The following is an 18,685-nucleotide window of genomic DNA, read 5'->3' as shown; positions in this document are numbered from 1 at the left end:
CTCAGGCCAACAGCAGCAAATATTTACATTTGCAAAGTAAATTCCCTGAAAGAGAGACCTGGCTGGAGCTGGAGAGGCTATACCCCTGTGGCCTGTGGTTACTGGACCCAGCTGACCTGGGGGTGGCTTGTGAACAAGGAAGCCCCTTTTCTGGGAGAGAAAGTCAGAGATGGAGCCCACATGCGCACCTCCCCCCCAATTTCTCACATCCCTCTTCCTAGCTTAGGGCAGGGTTTGAATCCCAGCTTCCCTAGTCCTACTGTGTGAACAGTTTCTTCTCTGTGGGCCTCAGTGATCTCATGAGGATCCAATGAAAAGGAGCATAGAGGCTTCTTATCTCAGTCCTGGCACTGGGCAGAGAAGGCAGCTGTTTATGGGGGCACAGGGCTAGAAACTGCAGACGGCACTGGCCTTGTGGAGGTCAAGACAGGGAGTGATAAGAGCCTCAAGTGGGGGCTTTGTGCCCTGGTCTGTCCAGGAAGGCTTCCTGGAAGAGGTGACATGGGAAGAGGTGACATCAGAGCAGCAGCTGTGGGGAGGGTCGTGGGGAGACTGGGTGTATGTGTGTGTGTGGGGAGCTGCTGGTGGGGACCTCCCAGGTGGTGGGAAGTGGCCTGAAGTCAGGCTCCCAGAGTGGATCTGGGGTTTGTGGTTCTGGAATCAACTTGAAGTTCCTGGGAGGGTGTGGTTGGGGCTGGGAAGAGGCCCTTCAGGATGGACCACCAGGCCAGGGTGAGGGGGACTCTCAACCCACTGCGACCTGCTCCAGGTACCCTCCAACACCAGTAGGAGGGATGTGACAGTTTTGTCCTACAGGAGACCTCCCCCTCAACCAATGGCTTTTCCCCTACTGTGTGCTATAGGGCTATTTTATGACCTGGTTCATCCCTTAAAGTATTTCTGTCTATCAGAATTTGGGAGAGTTTTGGGGCTAATTTTTGTGAGTCCTGAATCCAGAGCCAATATTTTCTAGTTTTCTTGACAGTTTTATTTCTTTAAACTTTCTTCTTTCTTTTCTTCTTCTTTTTTTAAATTTTAACTCACAGTTCCTTTGAGCCAGTTACATCTGTGCTGCTGGTCAGACCATGTTTTCATTAGTTTTTCTGGTCCTCTCTGGCTTCCAGTGAAATGTCCAGAAGCAAATTAGTTGGAAAAGAATATTCAACCACAAGTTCATGAATTAGTAACTCGAGGACACCCTAGGTGACATGAGAACATTTAAATTCATTTACAAGAGAGTTATATCTGCCATCCCATTATTTTGTATACTTGCTTTAAATTCATTTTCAGCCAGTGATTCATTCATTCATCAACAAAAGGTTTATCCAGACCACTGAGGCCCTACTGCACGCCGGGCCCTTTTCCAGGCCAGGCACAGGAGGGAGGAGGTCCCTGCTTTGGTGGGTGCATGTTCTAGCCAGGGGGCAGGTGATCGGCAGGAGGCCGGAGATCTGGCACAGTAAATGACATGTTAGAGGGCAGAAAGTGCCATGGAGAAAAAAGGGAAACGATGGCAGAGTAGTAGGGAGGGCAGGCAGGGCCGGTGCTCTGCCAAAGCTTCTTCCAGAGAAAAATCCACCCCTCCAGGCTTGGAGGATTGGCTGCTGCTTTTGGTTAACGTCCTGAAAAGAATAAGAGTATGGCCTTTTACTTCTTTACCTGGAAGCAAAGAGGATGAAGAGGGCTTGGCGGGGCCATTATTCTCAGAAACTAGCATTCTCGCTGGCACCAGGCCTCCCGGTGGGCCTTGGAGGCTGACTCAAGGTGCCAGGTGACCCAGGAGAGAGGAAGATGGGCTCTGGAGTTAGACTAACCTGGGTTCAAATCTAGGCTCCAGCCTTCAGGTGGATGACCGAGGGCCCGTCACTTCACCTCTCTGCCTCGTTTTCCCCCAAGGTGAAATATTCATATCCACTCATCCATTTACCTGAGCATGGGGGACCGAGGAGTGGTAATACCAAGCTGCTCTGTGCCTGTTCCCCCATGTAAAGTGGAGGTGATACTGGCACCCCCTCATAGGGTTTTGAGGGTAACGAGTTCAGACTGTACATGTGAAGTGCTTAGAATTTCTGGGCCCAGTAGGACCGAGCTGGGCTTTGCAAAGCACTTAGCACTGGCCTTGGCTCACAGTGGCATCACCCCCTCCCATCCACAGAGCCCCCAACCTCTGCCCAGTCCTGTGCTGCCAACCCACCTTCCTCTGTCCTGGGAGAGATTTACCCCCTGAGCTGGGCTGAGTCACAGGTGCCTGAGGAGGGTATGCTGGGGATGCAGGCCCAGCCTGCACAGGCCCATGGTGGGACCTAGAGCAGAGTCTGACAGCGTCCCTGCTGGGGGCTGGCCAGAGGGACCAGTCTGGTTTGAGTTCCCGGTGTCTCTCACTCCCTGCACCAACCCACAGCCTGGCTCAAGCTGCCAGACCCACACCTTATTTGGGTCTTTTCTACCCCCAGACAACACTTTGTGGCCTTAAAAGGCAGGCCCAGGGGGCAGAGTGGGGCAGTTGCCACTGCTAGCTCCAGAGCACCTCCAGCTGTGCCCCCTGCCCCTGGTTTATCCAGCCCATCCCTCCAGCCCCCCGAAACCAGACCAGCCAGGCAGCCTGCTCCTCATAGGGGTGGTGATGGGGGTGGGCTCCTGGAACGGGCCCCCCTTGTCCTCACAGGCAGCCAGACTCCCTCTGGTTTTCATTTAAAACCAGGGCTGGATACACTTCAGTATCTTCTTACCAAGTGGGGCAGGGAGAGTGTGGACAGCAATGTCGCAGCTGCCATTACTGAGTGCCTACTGTGTGCAAGGCCCTGTGTGTTCTCAGTGGGCCTTTTGCACACATTGCCGTCCTCAGGCCTCATACCAGCCTGGGAGATATAGTGGCCTTATGACCTCATTTTATAGATGGGAAAATAGGACCAGAGAGGACAAATCACACAACTCAGCAAATGGCAGGGCTGGGACCCAACCTTGCATCTGTTATCTCTAAGCTCTTAACACATGCAGCTTGCTGGGGTTGTTGGGGAAGCCCCCAGCCTCACCCATGGCCCCTACCCATTGTCAGCCCCTCTCCCCAGCCCATCAGGTTTGCAGCCTTGTTCCAGCTCAGCCCAGTTTATGCTGTGTGGCCCAGGTAAACTGTCCCACCTCTCTGGTCCTCTGTCTCCCTCTGCATTAATTGGAATATTGTGTTTCCCCAAAAATAAGACCTAGCTGGACCATCAGCTCTAATGCGTCTTTTGGAGCAAAAATTAACATAAGACCCAGTATTATATTATATTATATTACTCAGTCGTATAAGACTGGGTCTTATGTTAATTTTTGCTCCAAAAGACACATTAGAGCTGATGGTCTGGCTAGGTCTTATTTCAGGGAAACGTGGTAGGGATCCCTGCTGAGGCAGGAGGGGCGGGGGATGGGGGGGTCTGACCAAACACGTAGGCCAGCAGGCTCTCATCCCCACTCTCCCTTAGTTGCAGGCTCCTCTGGCGTCGTGGAGCCTGGCTGGTCGGGCAGTGCCATGCGGCGGATGGCGCTTCGGCCCACAGCCTTCTCAGGTGGGTCCTGGGGCAGCTGCTTGGGGTCCCTCTGGGCTAGGGAAGGTCTGCAGGGGGCATGGGCAAACTGGGGAGTGCCCTAAAAGCCATCTGGATCCAGCAGTAGAGGGTCAGGAAGAGCACCCTGCCCTTGCCCACACTGGAAAGAAAACTTTGGCGGGGAGAGGAAGGGCCCCAGAGGAGAGTCTGGCCTGGGCCCCAGCACCTGGAGACCCCTGACCCCCAGACTCTTGCAGACTCAGGTCCAAGCCCCCAGTTTCCTCTTTTTATTTAAACTACGCTTTTCTGAGCATCTTCAATGTGCAAGCACCATGCCAGGTGCTCTCCATCGTCTTGTTTAATCCTCAAAGTTGTGTCCCTACCCCCCTGGAAGGCATCACTGTCCCCATTTTAAAGAGGAGGAAGCTGAGGGTCAGAGAGAGGACTTGCCCCGCCTGAGGCCCCACAGCCAGGAAGGGGCAGCGCTGGGACTCAACCCCAGGTTTTGTGCCTGTTACACACTCATCCACCATTGCTCTGAGCTCAGTGTCCTCAGGTGTGAATGAGGGTGACGCTTGTCCTAAAACACAGGATATTGGTAAGGACTAGAGAGTCGGGCTTGTAAAGTGCTCAGCGGTACTGGGCAGCCAGGAGGCTCCAAAGCCTGCCGGAAGTGTTATGCATAACTAAGAAGTATCACCACGGAGGCTGGAGGCACAGGGCTGCACAGTGGTCTGGAGGGACGGTCAGAGGGTGGCAAATCTGAGGCCAGTTCACTCCAGAAAACAATGTGTTGGTCCCCAAAGCCAGCAAGCCCAGGCCAGACTCATCCAGGTGGGAAGCAACAGGATTTCCTGCCCTGGCTTCCCGGAAATGAGTTATTTTGTTCGCAGAGGCTACAGGAGTTGGATCCCTGGTCCTGCAGTGGGAGAAACCCACAGGGCGTGGTCCACCCGGGATAAGTTGTTCTCTGCAGCCCCTTCCCTGCACTGGCTATCTCGTGGGTTGGGATGATCAGATGTTTGTCCGCTCCCTCCTTCCTGCCCAGGGACTCCAGGGGAACCTGGGATCCCTGGCCCCAGCCCCAGCCTCCTCCCTCCCACAGGTTGTCTCAATTGCAGCAAAGTGTCGGAGCTGACGGAGCGCCTGAAGGTGCTGGAGGCCAAGGTGGGTGAGCAGCTGCCTCTTTGCCCCTAGCTTCTCCACCCCCTCCCTGCACCCCCTGCCCAACCTGCTCAGCGTTCCCACAACACCCATGGTCAGGCAGCTAACTTCCCTGCCAGGCACTCACCACCCTCCCTTCTGTTTCCATCCAGCTGTTTCGGCCTCCGCACAGTGCCCCTCCCCAGGAAGCCTGCTCACGGTCAGATAGCTGGACTGCTCTTCCAGGAGGCCCGTGGAGCTCCCCCTTGCACCCCATCCCCACCGCAGCCAAATATTCATAGAGACCCCCCAGAGCTCCTGGCTGGGTCCCTCCTTGCTCTGTCACCTTCATCTTTTATCCTTCCTCTCCCATAATACTATCTTCCTACTTTCAAAAGCAAACTATCTATTGCACGTCTCAAATTATTTCAAGACAAAAAGTTTTTAACAATTAAAAACTACGACATTCTAAATTCAGAGACACAAGAATCTCAGAACTGTGGAAAACCTACCAGAAAACCATTCCCAGCAGTCACCTGTTCCCCCAGAGAGAGCGACTGTCAACATTTAAGCATCTTTTCTGCCAGATTTTCTAAACACACGTAGAGGCATATACACTTTGTCTGCATATCCTTTCCTCCATCATTCTCTCCTCTGGAAATTTGTCTTAAGATTAGATGCAAAGATGTTTACCAAAGTGTTACGTATTAATAGGGAAATTTGAAAACCAGACAACAGAAAGGGTGATTGCATAATTAGGGAGCATGGCTCAGTGGAATACTAGACAGCTGTGAACAACACCTCCATTTTCTAACCTGAAAAGATGCCCCTGACGTATCAACTGGCAAAACCAAACTTCTGGACAGAATGTGTTAGAACCCCAGTTATGAGGCGTGGGAGCCCTAGGAACCCCACACTGTTCCCCAGACTCCCTCCGAGAAGAAGCCAACATGAGGGCAGCTCAGTCCTAGATCCAGGGTATGGTTCTCAGATCTTTCCGAGAGTTTCAGCTTTTCTCTGGACAGACCCACACGAATTTCCCACCCCCAGTGGGCATTCTGGCCTCTCTTTCATCCTCAGTCAGCGGCTCGGGGCGCCACCGACCTTTCAGAGTCTCCCCGACACTGCATCCAAAGTGTTTTTGTATACACCTCAGGCTATTTCATGTCAGACCCTCTCAAACTTCCCTCCAAAATCCTTCCAGCCATCGTGCTTTAACAGTCCAAGAGAAGTTTCACATTATTTATGCAGGTACGATAGGGAAAAACCACACGGCCTGGTCGCAGAACTCAACCTGAGTGGCAGTGGTGGTGGTGTGTAATGACTTTTCTACGATGAATGTGATGAATTGTGCAGTTTGAAAACCACAGTGGCTTCTGATGAAGTTCTGGGCCAAGCTGGGCTTCACTGGCTCCTGGGCCTCCTGCCCCTAACCCTGGGGCCCTTCGGCCGGCCTGTCCCTGGTGAGACCCTGGTACCCATCCCCTCTCTCTTCCTCTTCCTCCACAGATGGCGGTGTTGACGGTCACTGAGCGGGCAGTGCCCCCGACCCCAGCGGTCCCCGAGGACCTCGCTCCACTCTGGGGCTCCCCAGCTGCCCAGGGCAGCCCCGGGGATGGAGGCCTCCAAGGTGAGTGGGTCAGTAGGGAGCACACACCCTTGTGGGAATGAACTGGGAAAGTGAGATGCCACTCCCCGCCCCGCTGCTGATTCCCACTTGACCCGCTTGTGGGCTGGGGTCTTCCCAGCTCACCAGTGGGCCTCAGGGAATGGTCTCCAGGGGTCCCTGAGCACTGGAGTCCTGGGAGGCAGCAGCCTCAGCAGACACTGCCCACGTCCCCCTGGTGGAACTTGGGGCAGGACTCTGGATGACACACATCTCTGCCTCCCCACCAACTCCAGGGCTACCGGGATCCAGAGAAAATATGAGGGCCTCCCTGCTCCCTCGAGATGGTAGGTACTGGCTGAGGGTGTCAGGGCCAGGGTTGGGGTAAGAGCAAGGCCAGAGCTAATGACATTTCTCCCCCAGATCGAGTTGGTACCCGGGGGCCTCCTGGGCCCATTGGCCCCAAGGGAGATACTGGTAGCCAGGGCCCGACAGGGATGAGAGGCCCACCAGGTGAGTGCCCACAGCACTGCCCTCCCCAGCTTCCCTGGCCAGCCCTCCAGGTGGACCCACACCGGGGCCTTCCTTCCCCGACCCTGACATAGCCAGAGGGGGCCCTTTCTACTCGCTTGTCTCAGCTCACCACCCTTCCAAGAGTGCCACACTCACACCAGGGCTCCCCCAAATCCTCTTTTACATTCACTCAACCCATATTCCCTAGGCACTTACTCCCAACAGGCTGTGAATTGGGCCTTGGGGTGGTGTCAGACCAGTCCCTGCCCTCCTGGAGTTCCCAGACTGGTGGGAGGGTGGGCTTAGGCAGAAGAGAGACAGCAGTACCTGCCCCATGTGACCAGGGTTCTTACTGGAGATGTTGCAGGTATGGGAACCCCAAGGAAGGAAGTCCAGACCCAGCCTGGTTGTGGTGGGGGGTGGGGAGGGCTTCCCAGTGGGGGTGACATCTTAGGTGAGGCCTAAAGAATGACCTGAAGTATACACCGGGCATAGCAAAGGGAGAACTGATAGAAGCAACAGCTTGTGCAAAAGCCTGAAAGGGAGAGAACGTTCTAGAAATCAACATTTGCTAAGCGCCGACTTTGGACCAAGTGTCCATTGTCCAAAGCCTCCAGAGGAGGACTATGTTCTTCCTGCCAATAGACTGTTAGGGAAGTAAGTGCCAGGATCTGCCCTCTCGTACCTGCTGCCCCAGGCTGTCTTGTCCTGCCCCCTGGCGGCCACCCTGGTCCTCTCTGCCTCCTGCACACCCACAAACCCCCCTGGTTCTGTTGCAGGTCCACAGGGTCCCCCAGGGAGCCCTGGCCAGGATGGAGCTGTGGGTAACCCTGGAGAGAGGGGACCTCCAGGCTCACCAGGGCCTCCTGGCCCCCCTGGACCCCCAGCCCCTGTTGGACCACCCCATGCCCGGATCTCCCAGCATGGTGAGTCTCTTGGGGTCACAGCAGATCCAGGTCGAGGTGGGGTGAGGCTGGCATAACCATCACCACGGGGCTGCTGCTGTCTACCAGGCACCTTCTGTATAGCAGGCTTGCCTTGGTCGGCCAGTGTCCCCCAATCCTCCAGTGGGTGCTGTTGTCCTCCTCTGTTCACTGATGAGGTAAACTAAGGGCCAGAGAGAGGAAATCACACAGCCAGGGCATTGGGGACCGGCTTCAAACCCAGGAGGCCTCCAGAGCCTGTGCTCGGAACCACCCATCATCAGGTCCTCCCTCCAAGGCTTGAAGCTGGCCAGGATCCATCCCTCAGAGCACAGGGAAGCTCAAGGCCCAGCAGCAGGGAGTGAGCCCAGAGCTCCCAAGGCCACAGCCATGCCCCTGTGCTCAGAGAGGCTCTGGCGCGCTCTGCCTAGCTGGGCCCTTGTGTGCCCTTCGCCTCTTCCCCCGCCTGACATACATGTGTACTGCCAGAGGGCAGAGCTTGGACTGCCGTGTTCAACCCCATCTGGCTCATATCTTTGGTGCATGACCAGGCAACATTCATTCATTCCCCTGTTCAGTCCATCTCACCATTCATTCTCCCTCTCAGAGCCTCAGTTTCCTCATCTGTACAGTGGGGATAGTGACTGTGCTAGCCTCCCAGAGCTCTGTGACATTCATGCCCAGAAGCATGGCCCAAAGTGCGTAGTCAATACATGGTAGTTTGTGTTACTATTCCCATTTGACATGTGGCATTACAGTCTCAGTGAGGTGGAGAATCTTACTGGATGTCCCCAGCTAGACTACAGCAGGCTTAGAACCCTGGTCTCCTGCCACCTGGTCCTGTATGGCCAACGTTTTCCTCATTCCCCACCCTTGGAGCAGGTGCCCAGTGGCCCCAGCCATGCTGCAGGCTGTCCCACAGGTCAGTCAAAGCTGGTTGGGCAGAGGTGGCAGGTGAAGACTGACCACCCCCACTTCACTCAACCCTGCCCAGCTCAGCCTTTCCCTGCCTATTCTCCATCTTTTTTCCCCCAGGGGACCCATTTCTGTTTAACACCTTCACTGAGACCAACAGCCAATGGCCCCAGGGACCAGCTGGGCCCCCAGGTCCCCCAGGGCCCATGGGTAAGTTGAGTCCAGGTCTGGGGTAAGGGGTGGGGTTGAGGGATGGCAGAGGGGTTAGGGCTGTGACTATCAGAAGGGAGCTGATCGTGGACTTCCTGGCATTGTACTCTGCTTCGGTCCTGAGGACATCCTGTCTTTTTCCAGGTCCCCCTGGACCTCCTGGTCCGATGGGCATCCCTGGGAATCCTGGACATGTGGTGAGTATCTCTGCAAGTACTCCCACTCATCTGTCCATCCATCCACCCACCCATCCACCCATTATCCATTCACCCTTTCTTTCTTTCGTTCGAGCGTGTATGGAGCACTTAATATGCAAGCTACTTTCTATAAATCTCATTCAATCCGTGTAACAAGAACCAAGAAAGGCAGAGATTCTTGCCCTAGGGCTATGGCTAGCACATAGTAACTTCCAGAATAAGGTGGGCACTGTCTGAGTCCAGGGCCACAGCTCTGAACACCGAGCTATATGCCAGGCATTCTCGCTGTGTGCCAGGCATTGGGTATGTGGTGAAGGGCCTGGAAGGCCCGGCCAAGCTGGCGCTCCCCCCCCGACCCTTCTGCCCCCCAAGTCCCTGCCCATTGTACCCTGCCCAAGCACGAGGTTGAGGCCCTGTCTTGTTGCTCAGGGACCCCCAGGCCCCACTGGACCCAAAGGAATCTCCGGCTACCCAGGAGAGAAGGGCGAGAGAGTGAGTACTGAAGCGGCCCCCAGGTGGGGGATTCTGGCAAGTCTTGGGAGCCTGCCCCAGAGCTAACTCCATTCCTTTCCTCCCTCCCACACAGGGACTTCGTGGGGAGCCCGGCCCCCAAGGCTCCATGGGGCAGCGGGTGAGTGATGCCACCCACCCTGCAGCACCCCCTCCAGGATCCCACTGGCAGAAACCGCTGCTCTGACTCCACGCCCTGTGGCCAGAGCCCCTCTCTGTGTGGTCCAGGGCATGCTCCGTCTCCTCGCGCTGTGTCTCTGCACCCGCTCTTTCCCTCTCTTTTTCTCTATGTCTCTAACTCTGACTCTGTATTTCTCTCTTTCCCCATCTCCCCAACTGTGATTGTAGATTTGTCTATTTCTCCTTTTAGTTGGGTCAGTTTTTGTTTCATTCAAGATTTTATTGTCTTCTTGGTCCTTTTATCTTTGTAAAATGAGTATCTTCCTCTATGGTAATCCTCCTTGTCTTAAATTATACAGATACTTTGTTTTATATTAATAGAGCCATGCCAGCTTTCTTATGCTGTTCGCATGGTGCATCTTTTCCAGTCCTTTTCCTTTCAGCCTGTCTGCGTTGTTCTGTTTAAAATGCATCTCTTGTAAACAACACATATTTGAGTCTTGCTTTTTTTTAAACAGTCTCATGTTGAGTTTACATTTAATGATATGTGTGATTATTGATATGATTCCGTTTAAGTCAGCCATCTTGCTATTTGTGATCTATTTACACCAATCTCTTCTTTATTTCTTCCCCCCCTTTTTTTCCTTCCTCCTTTTAGGTGGGGTACTGTTTACAATTCTGCTTTATCTCTGCTAATGACTTTTCAGCTATACTTCTTAGTGTTATTTTTTTATGGTTGCTCTAAGAATAGCAACATGTCTCCACGGCTGATCACAATTTACTTGAATTAACATTATACCATTTCATATATAAGTAGGAACATTACAACTGTATAATTCATCTCCCTCTGTCCTTGTGCTATAGCTGTCATGTATTTTACTACTGTATTTGTTACAAACCCCACAGCATATTGGTGTTATTGCTTTAAACAGTCAGTTGACTTTTTAAAAAGTTAAGAAAAGAAAGAAAAATAGTCTTATGTCTGTTGATATATTTTTCATTTCTTTATACTTTCCTCTGGTATCATTTCTCTTCAGCCTAAAGAATATCCTTTAGTCTTTCTTGTAGTGTGGGTCTGCGGACAACAAATCCTCACTGCTTTTGTTTATCTAAAACTGTCTCACTTTACCTTAATTTTTTTTTTTTTAATTTTATTGGGTAACAATGTGTTTTTCCAGGACCCATCAGCTCCAAGTCAAGTCGTTGTTTTCAATCTAGTTGTGAAGGGAGCAGCTCACTGGCCCATGATGTGGGAATTGAACCAGTGACCTTGGTGTTATGAGCGCTGCACTGTAACCAACTGAGCCAGCCAGACACCCACCAGCAGCTCAGCTCCAAGTTAAGCTGTTGTTTTCAACCTACTGTTTTTTTCCCAAAAATAAGACCTAGTTGGACCATCAGCTCTACTGCGTCTTTTGGCAAAAATTAATATAAGACCCAGTCTTATTTTACTATAATATAAGACTGGGTTTTATATAATATACTATAATATAAGACTGGGTCAATATTAATATAACATAACATAACATAACATAACATAATATAATATAATATAATATAATATAATATAATATATATAATATAATATAATATAATATAATATAATATAATATAATATAATATAATATAATATAATAATACCAGATCTTACATAATGTAAGACCAGGTCTCCTATTAATTTTTGCTCCAAAAGATGCATTAGAGCTGATGGTCCGGCTAGGTCTTATTTTCGGGGAAACACAGTAGTTGTGGAGGGGGCAGCTCACTGGCCCATATGGGAATCGAACTGATGACCTTGGTGTTATGAGCACTGCGCTCTAACCAACTGAGCCAACCGGCTGCCCTTACCTTAATTTTTGGAAGATATTTTCACTGGATATAAAATGATAGGTTGGCAGTTTCCCTTTTAGCACTTACATGATGTTGTTCCATGGTCTTCTGGCTTACATAGACCATAATAATTTCTCACGAGAAGTTGGCAGTCATTCTTATTGTTGTTCCCCTGTATATAATATGTCTTTTTTCTTTGGCTTTTAAGATTTTTCTCTTTACTCTTGGTTTTCAACAGATGATGTGGTTGGATGTGATTTTCTTTGTATTTATCCTGTTTTGGGTTCTCTGAGATTTCTGGATCTGTAAGGTTGCTGGGGTTTTTGTTTTTATTGGTTGTTTTGTTTCATTAATGAAAAAATTAAATTTAAAAATAAAATTAAAAATGTAAATATAAATATAAAATTAAAAATTCATTTAAAAATAATACATTAAAGGTAATTAATTTGCTGGGTTCATAGCAAAATTGAGTGGAAAGTTCAGATAATTCCCTGTCCCCACACATGCACATCATTCCCCCCCTGCCCCCGCAACTATCAACATCCCCTACCAGAGTGGTACCTTCGGTACAGCTGATGAACCCACATTGACGTGTCATTATCACCCACCATCCATAGTTTACATTAGGGTTCACTCTCGGTATTGTACTTTCTATGGCTGTTGACAGATGTGTAATGGCATGTGTCCACCATCATACAGAATAGTTTCACTGCCCTAAAAATCATCCGTGCTCTGCCCAATCATCCCTTCCTCCCCTCTAACCCCTGACAACCACTAATCTTTTTACTGTCTCCATAGTTTTGCTTATTCCAGAATGTCATATACTTGGAATCATACAGTATGTAGGCTTTTTAGATTGGCTTCTTTCACTTAGTAATATGCATTTCAGTTTCCTCCATGTCTTTTCATGACTTGATAGCTCATTTCTTTTTAGTTCAGAATAATATTTCATTGTATGTAGTACAGCTTATTTATCCATCACCTACTGAAGGACATCTTGGTTGCTTCCAAGGTTTGGCAATTATGAATAAAGCTGCTATAAAGATCCAGGTGCAGGTTTTTGTGTGGACATACATTTTCAGTTTATTTAGGTAAATACCGATGAGTGCGATTGCTAGATCATATAGTAAGAGTATGTTTAGTTTTGTAAGAAATAGCCAAACTATTTTCCACAGTAACATAGTGTTTTGCATTTCCGCCAGTTACAAATGAGAGTTCCTGTTATTCCACATCCTGACCAGCACACACACACACACACACACGGTGCCAAAAAAAAATGTACACACATTTTAAGAAAGGAAAACTGTATTAAAATTGTAATACTCAATATATACTGATAACAAAAGATGAATACAAGTCACGTTTGACTTCTGCAATTACAGGAGGTGCTCAAAGTGGTTACCATCAGCGTAATTTTAATACAGTTTTTTCCTTTCTTGAAATTTCTAATGCATTTATATATATATATAAAATATATATATGGTGCATTTTCCTTATTCATCAGTGGATGCTTAGGTTGTTTCCATCCTTGATTGTTGTAAATAATGCTGCAATAAAAATGGGAATACAGATATCTCTTAAAGATAGTGATTTTATTTTCTTTAGATATATACCCAGAAGTGGGATTGCCGGATCGTATGGTGGTTCTTATTTTTCATTTCTTGAGGAACCTCCCTACTGTTTTCCATAATGACTGTACCAGTTTATATTCCCACTAAGTGTAAAGAGTTCCCTTTGCTCCACATCCTCACCAGCATTTGCTATCTATCCCTTGTCTTTTTGATAGTAGATATCCTAACAGGTGTGGTAAGGCGATTTCTCATTATGGTTTTGATTTGTATTCCCTGATGATTAGAGATGTTGAGCATCTTTTCATATACCTATAGGCCATTTGTATGTCTTCTTTGGAAAAATGTCTATTCAGGTCCTTTGCTCATTTTTAAATTGGGTATTTGGGGATTTTTTTGCTATTGAGTTGTATGACTTCCTTACATAGTTTAGATATTAACCCATTATTGGATATGTGGTTTGCAAATATTTTCTCCCATTCCATAGGTTGCCTTTTCAGTTTGTTGATGGTTTTCATTGCTGTGCAAAAGCTTTTTTTAATTAGGTTGTTTTCTTATTGTTGCATCTTAAGAGGTATTTGTGTATTTTGGATAATAGTTCTCTATCAGATGTGTGTTTTGCAAATATTTTCTCCCAGTCTATGGCTTATCTTCTCATTCTCTCAGTATTATCTTTTGCAAAGCAGAAGTTTATAATTTTAACAAACTCCAGCTTATCAATGATTTCTTTCATGGATGATGCCTTTGGTGTTATATCTAAAAGCACCATTGCCGTACATAAAATCATCTAGGTTTCCTCCTATATTTTGTTCTAGGAGTTTTATAGTTTTGTGTTTTACATTTAGGTCTGCGATCTATTTTGAGTTAAATTTTGTAAAGGATGTAAGGTCTGTGTCTAGATTCATTTTTGCATGTAGGTGTCCAGTTGTTCCGGCATCATTTGTGTAAAAGACTGTCTTTGCTCCATAGTATTGCCTTTGCTCATTTGATCAGTTGACTATTTATGTGGGTCTATTTCTGGACTGTCTGTTCTGTTCCGTTGATCTATTTGTTTGTTCTTTTGCCAATACCACACTGTCTTGATTACTGTAGCTTTCTAGTAAGTCTTAAAGTTGAGTAATGTCAGTCATCTGACATTATTTTTCTTCAATATTGAGTTTACTATTCTTGGTCTTTTGCCTCTCCATATAAACTTTACAATTAGTTTGTGAATATCCACAAAGTAACTTGTTGGGATTTTGATTGGGATTGTATTGAACCTGTAGATCAAGTTGGGAAAACTGACATCTTGACAATGCTGAGCCTTCCTATCCATGAACATGGAGTATCTCTCCATTTGTTTGGTTCTTTTATCTCTTTCATCCAAGTTTTGTATAGATCTTGTACCTATTTTGTCAGATTTATACCTAAGTATTTCATTTTGGGGATTGCTAATATAAATGGTAATGTGTTTTTAATTTCAAATTCAAACTTCAAACTTGTTCATTGATGATATATAGGAAAGTGATTGACTTTGTATCCTACAACCTTGTTACCGTTGTTTATTAGTTCCAAGAATTTCTTTGTCGATGCTTACAGATTTTCTGTATAGATGACCATGTTACCAGCAAACAAAGACAATTTTATTTCTTTCTGTATACTTTTTGTTTCCCTTTCTTGTCTTATTGCATTAGCTAGGACTTCCAGTATGACGGTGGAAAACATTGGTGAGAGGGGACATGCTTACCTTGTCCCTAATTGTAGCAGTAAAGCTTTTAGTTTCTTATCATTAAGTATGATGTTAGGAGTATATATTTTGTGGATGTTCTTTATCAAGTTAAGGAAGTTCCCCCTCTATTCCTAGTTTACTGAATTTTTATCATGAATGGGTGTTATTGGATTTTGTCAAATGCTTTTTCTGCATCTATTATTATGATCATGTGATCTTTTTTCTTTAGCCTGTTGAAGTGACTGGTTACATTAATTGATTTTCAAGTGTTGAACCAGGCTTGCATACCTGCAGTAAATCCCACTTGGGCATGATGTATAACTCTTTTTATACATTGCTGGATTTGATTCGCTAATATTTTGTTGAAGATTTTTACATATGTGTTCATGAGAGATGTTGGTCTATAGTTTTCTTTTTTTGAATGCCTTTGTCTAGTTTTAGTCTTAGGGTAATGTTGGCCTCAGAATGAGTCAGAAAGTATTCCCTCTGCTTCTATCCTCTGAAAGAGATTTTAGAGAATTGGTATAATATTTTTCTTAAATGCTTGGTAGAATTCAACAGTGAACCCACCTTGGCCTGGTGTTCTCTGTTTTGAAAGGTTATTAATTATTGATCCAATTTCTTTAATAGGTATAGGCCTATTCAGATTGTCTACTTCTTCTTGTGTGAGTTTTGGCAGATTGTGTCTTTCAAGGAATTGGTCTATTTCATCTGGGTTATCAAATTTATGACCAGAGTTTTTCATAATATTCCTTTATTATTTTTCTAAGGTCCAGGGAAATCTAATTATGTGCCCTCTTTCATTTCTGATATAGTAATTTGTGTCTTTTCTCTTTTTTTCTTAATTATCCTAGCTAGGGGCTTATACATTTTATTAATATTTTCAAAGAATTAGCTTTTGGTTTTGTTGATTTTTCTCTATTGATTTCCTGTTTACAATGTCAACAATTTCTGCTCTAATTTGTATTATTTCTTTTGTTTTGCTTCCTTTGGATTTAATTTGTTCTTTTTTTACTTGCCTAAGGTGAAGCTTAGATTATTGGTTTTAGATCTTTCTTCCTTTCTAATTATGCATCCAATGCTACATATTTATCTCTAAGCACTGCTTTCACTGTATCCCACAAATTTTGATGTTGTAATTTTATTTTTGTTTAGTTTAAAATATTTTAAAATTTCACTTGAGATTTCTTCTTTGACCCATGTGTTATTTAGAAGTGTGTTGTTTTAATCTCCAGTGTTTGGGGATTTTCCAGTTATCATTCTGTTATTGATGTCTAGTTTAATTCCATTGTGGTCTGAGAACAAGCACTGTATGATTTCTATTATTTTAAATTTGTTGAAGTATATTTTATGGCCCAAAATGTGGTCTATCTTGGTGAATGTTCCATGTGAGCTTGAAAAGAATGGTATTTGCTAATATTGGGTGAAATAGTCTATAGATGTCAATTCTATCTAGTTGACTGATGGTATTATTGAGTTCAACTATGTCCTTACTGATTTTCTGCCTGCTGAATCTGTTCCATTTCTGACAGATGGTGTTCAAGTCTCTAACTAATAGTGGATTTATCGATTTCTCCTTGCAGTTCTATCAGTTTTGATCTCATGTATTTTGATTCTCTGTTGTAAGGCACATTCATGTTAAGGATGATTATGCCTTCGTGGAGTATTGATCCCTTCCTTTATCATTACATATTGTCCCTCTTTCTCCTTGGAAATTTTCCTTGCTCTGAAGTCTGCTCTGTCTGAAATTAATATAGCTACTCCCACTTTCTTTTGATTAGTGTTAGAATGGTTTATCTGTTTGCTTTTAATATGTGTGTCTTTATATTTAAAGTGGTTTCTTGTAGACCAGATATAGTTAGGTCTTGTTTCTTTTTATCCACCCTAACAATCCTGTCTTTTAATTGATGTGTGTAGACCATTGGTGTTTAAAGTGATTATTGATATAATTGGATTAATATCTACCGTATTTGTTACTGCTGTTTTCTGTCTGTTACTCTTGTGCTTTTTTCCTCTTTTTGCTTTCCACACTTTATGTTGCCTTTTGTTGTTTTAATTGATCATTTCATATGATTCCATTTTCTCTCCTTTCATAGCATATCAATTATATTTTTTTCCCCACTTTTTGTGTGGTTTCCCTAGAGTTTGCACAATATAAATTTACAACTAATCCAAGTCTACTTTCAAATAACACAATACTGCTTCATGGGTAGTACAAGTACATTACAATAACAAAGTGTTCCCAATTCTTCCCTTCCATTCTTTGTATCATTGCTGTCATTCATTTTACTCATATAAAAGCATATGTAAATATATGTATATATAGAGGATGTCAAAAAAATGTATACATGTTTTAAAAAAGAAAAAACTGTATTAAAATTGTAATACTCAATATATACCAATAACAAAAGATGAAAACAAGTCACGTGTGTACATTTTTTTGGCACCCCTGGTACAAAATATATATATATGCATATATATATAAGCATACATAATCGAATACATTGTTGGTATTGTTTTTTTGAGCAAACTGTTATCTGTTATATCAATTCAGAATAAGAAAAATGAAAGTTTTTATTTTACCTTCACTTATTCCTTCTCTGATGCTCTTCCTTTCTTTATATAGATCCAAGTTTTCTGACCTATAGCATTCTCTTCTCTCTGAAGAACTTCTTTTAACATTTCTTGCAAGGCAGGTCTACTGACAAAAAATTTCCTCAATTGTTGTTTGTCTGAGAAAATCTTTCTTTTCTCCTTTACTTTTATTTATGTACTTATTTTTCTCCTTTACTTTTAAAAGTAAAAGTAAACTTTTCCTGGGCACACAATTCTAGATTGGTGGTTTTATTCTTTCAACACTTAAAATGTTTCATTCCACTCTTTTCTTGCTTGAATGGTTCCTGAGGAAAAGTTGGATGTAATTCTTATCTTTGCTCCTCTAGGTAAGGCATTCTTTCCCCTCCTCTAGATTCTTCTAAGATTCTTCTTTATCTTTGATTTTCTGAAGTTTGAATAGGATATGCCTACATGTTGGTGTGTGGTGGGGGGGTGTTGTTTGTTTAGTTGGTTTTAGGGATTTATGCTGCTTGGTGTTCTCTGAGCTTCCTGGACTTGTGGTTTGGTGTCTGACGCTAATTTGGGGAAAATTCTCAGTCGTTATTGCTTTACATATCACTGCTATTCCTTTCTTTCTTCTCTGGTCTTCCCATTGCATGTAGTATGTTATGCCTTTTGCAGTCATCCCACAGTTCTTGAATATTCTGTTCTTCTTTTTCAGTCTTTTTTTTCTCCTTGCTTTTCAATTTTGGAAGTATCTATTGTCATATTCTCAAGCTCAGAGATTCTTTCTTCAGCCGTGACCAGTCTACTAATGAACCCTTCAAAGGCATTTTTCATTCTGTTACAATTTTTTTGATTCCTAGTATTTTTTAAAATATACATGCAAAATATTTTTAACCTGAAAAATTTAAATAATAATATTGAATCATATGCCTCATATGCCCATGTGCCCAACACCAAGCTTAAGGCATAGAACCTATCAGTACCTTTCTTTCTTTTTTTTTTTATAAATTTTATTGGGGAATATTGGGGAACACTGTGTTTCTCCAGGGCCCATCAGCTCCAAGTAGTTGTCCTTCAATCTAGTTGTGGAGGGCACAGCTCACTGGCCCATGTGGGAATTGAACCAGCAACCCCATTGTTAAGAACTTTCGCTGTAACCAACTGAGCCATCTGGCTGCCCCCTATCAGTACCTTTCAAGTCTCCATGTGCCCCTCCCCTGTCACTTCCTGCTTGAGAGGTATCTTTAAGGGAATATGAAATCTTGGCCAGGAAACTGAAGGGCATGTGACTGCAGGTAGTGTTTTCATTATTTTTTGCTGCTCTGGGAAGATTCAGGGGGGCGATGATCTGGG

At 45.2% G+C, this 18,685-nt stretch overlaps 1 protein-coding gene across 7 annotated transcripts in view; it reads left to right on the top strand.

The window, feature by feature from the left end:
• EMID1 (EMI domain containing 1) overlaps window positions 1-18,685 on the top strand; it is a 45,165-nt gene that overhangs the window by 12,750 nt on the left and 13,730 nt on the right. For 4 of the 7 annotated variants that reach the window (XM_074321382.1, XM_074321383.1, XM_019743021.2 and 1 more), the window contains exons 4-13: window positions 3,465-3,548; window positions 4,633-4,694; window positions 6,180-6,300; window positions 6,573-6,623; window positions 6,700-6,789; window positions 7,569-7,715; window positions 8,748-8,837; window positions 8,982-9,034; window positions 9,464-9,526; window positions 9,621-9,665. In XM_074321382.1, coding sequence (XP_074177483.1) covers window positions 3,465-3,548; window positions 4,633-4,694; window positions 6,180-6,300; window positions 6,573-6,623; window positions 6,700-6,789; window positions 7,569-7,715; window positions 8,748-8,837; window positions 8,982-9,034; window positions 9,464-9,526; window positions 9,621-9,665 — 806 coding nt within the window. The remainder of the gene's footprint in view (window positions 1-3,464; window positions 3,549-4,632; window positions 4,695-6,179; window positions 6,301-6,572; window positions 6,624-6,699; window positions 6,790-7,568; window positions 7,716-8,747; window positions 8,838-8,981; window positions 9,035-9,463; window positions 9,527-9,620; window positions 9,666-18,685) is intronic. The other 3 variants (XM_074321384.1, XM_074321385.1, XM_074321386.1) reach the window with 1 other exon arrangement.

This window comes from Rhinolophus sinicus, linkage group LG16 (genome assembly GCF_036562045.2).
Source record: "Rhinolophus sinicus isolate RSC01 linkage group LG16, ASM3656204v1, whole genome shotgun sequence".
NCBI classification, from domain to species: domain Eukaryota; kingdom Metazoa; phylum Chordata; class Mammalia; order Chiroptera; family Rhinolophidae; genus Rhinolophus; species Rhinolophus sinicus.
Note: the sequence above shows the minus strand (reverse complement) of the source record. Positions and strands in the feature narration are given on the sequence as shown.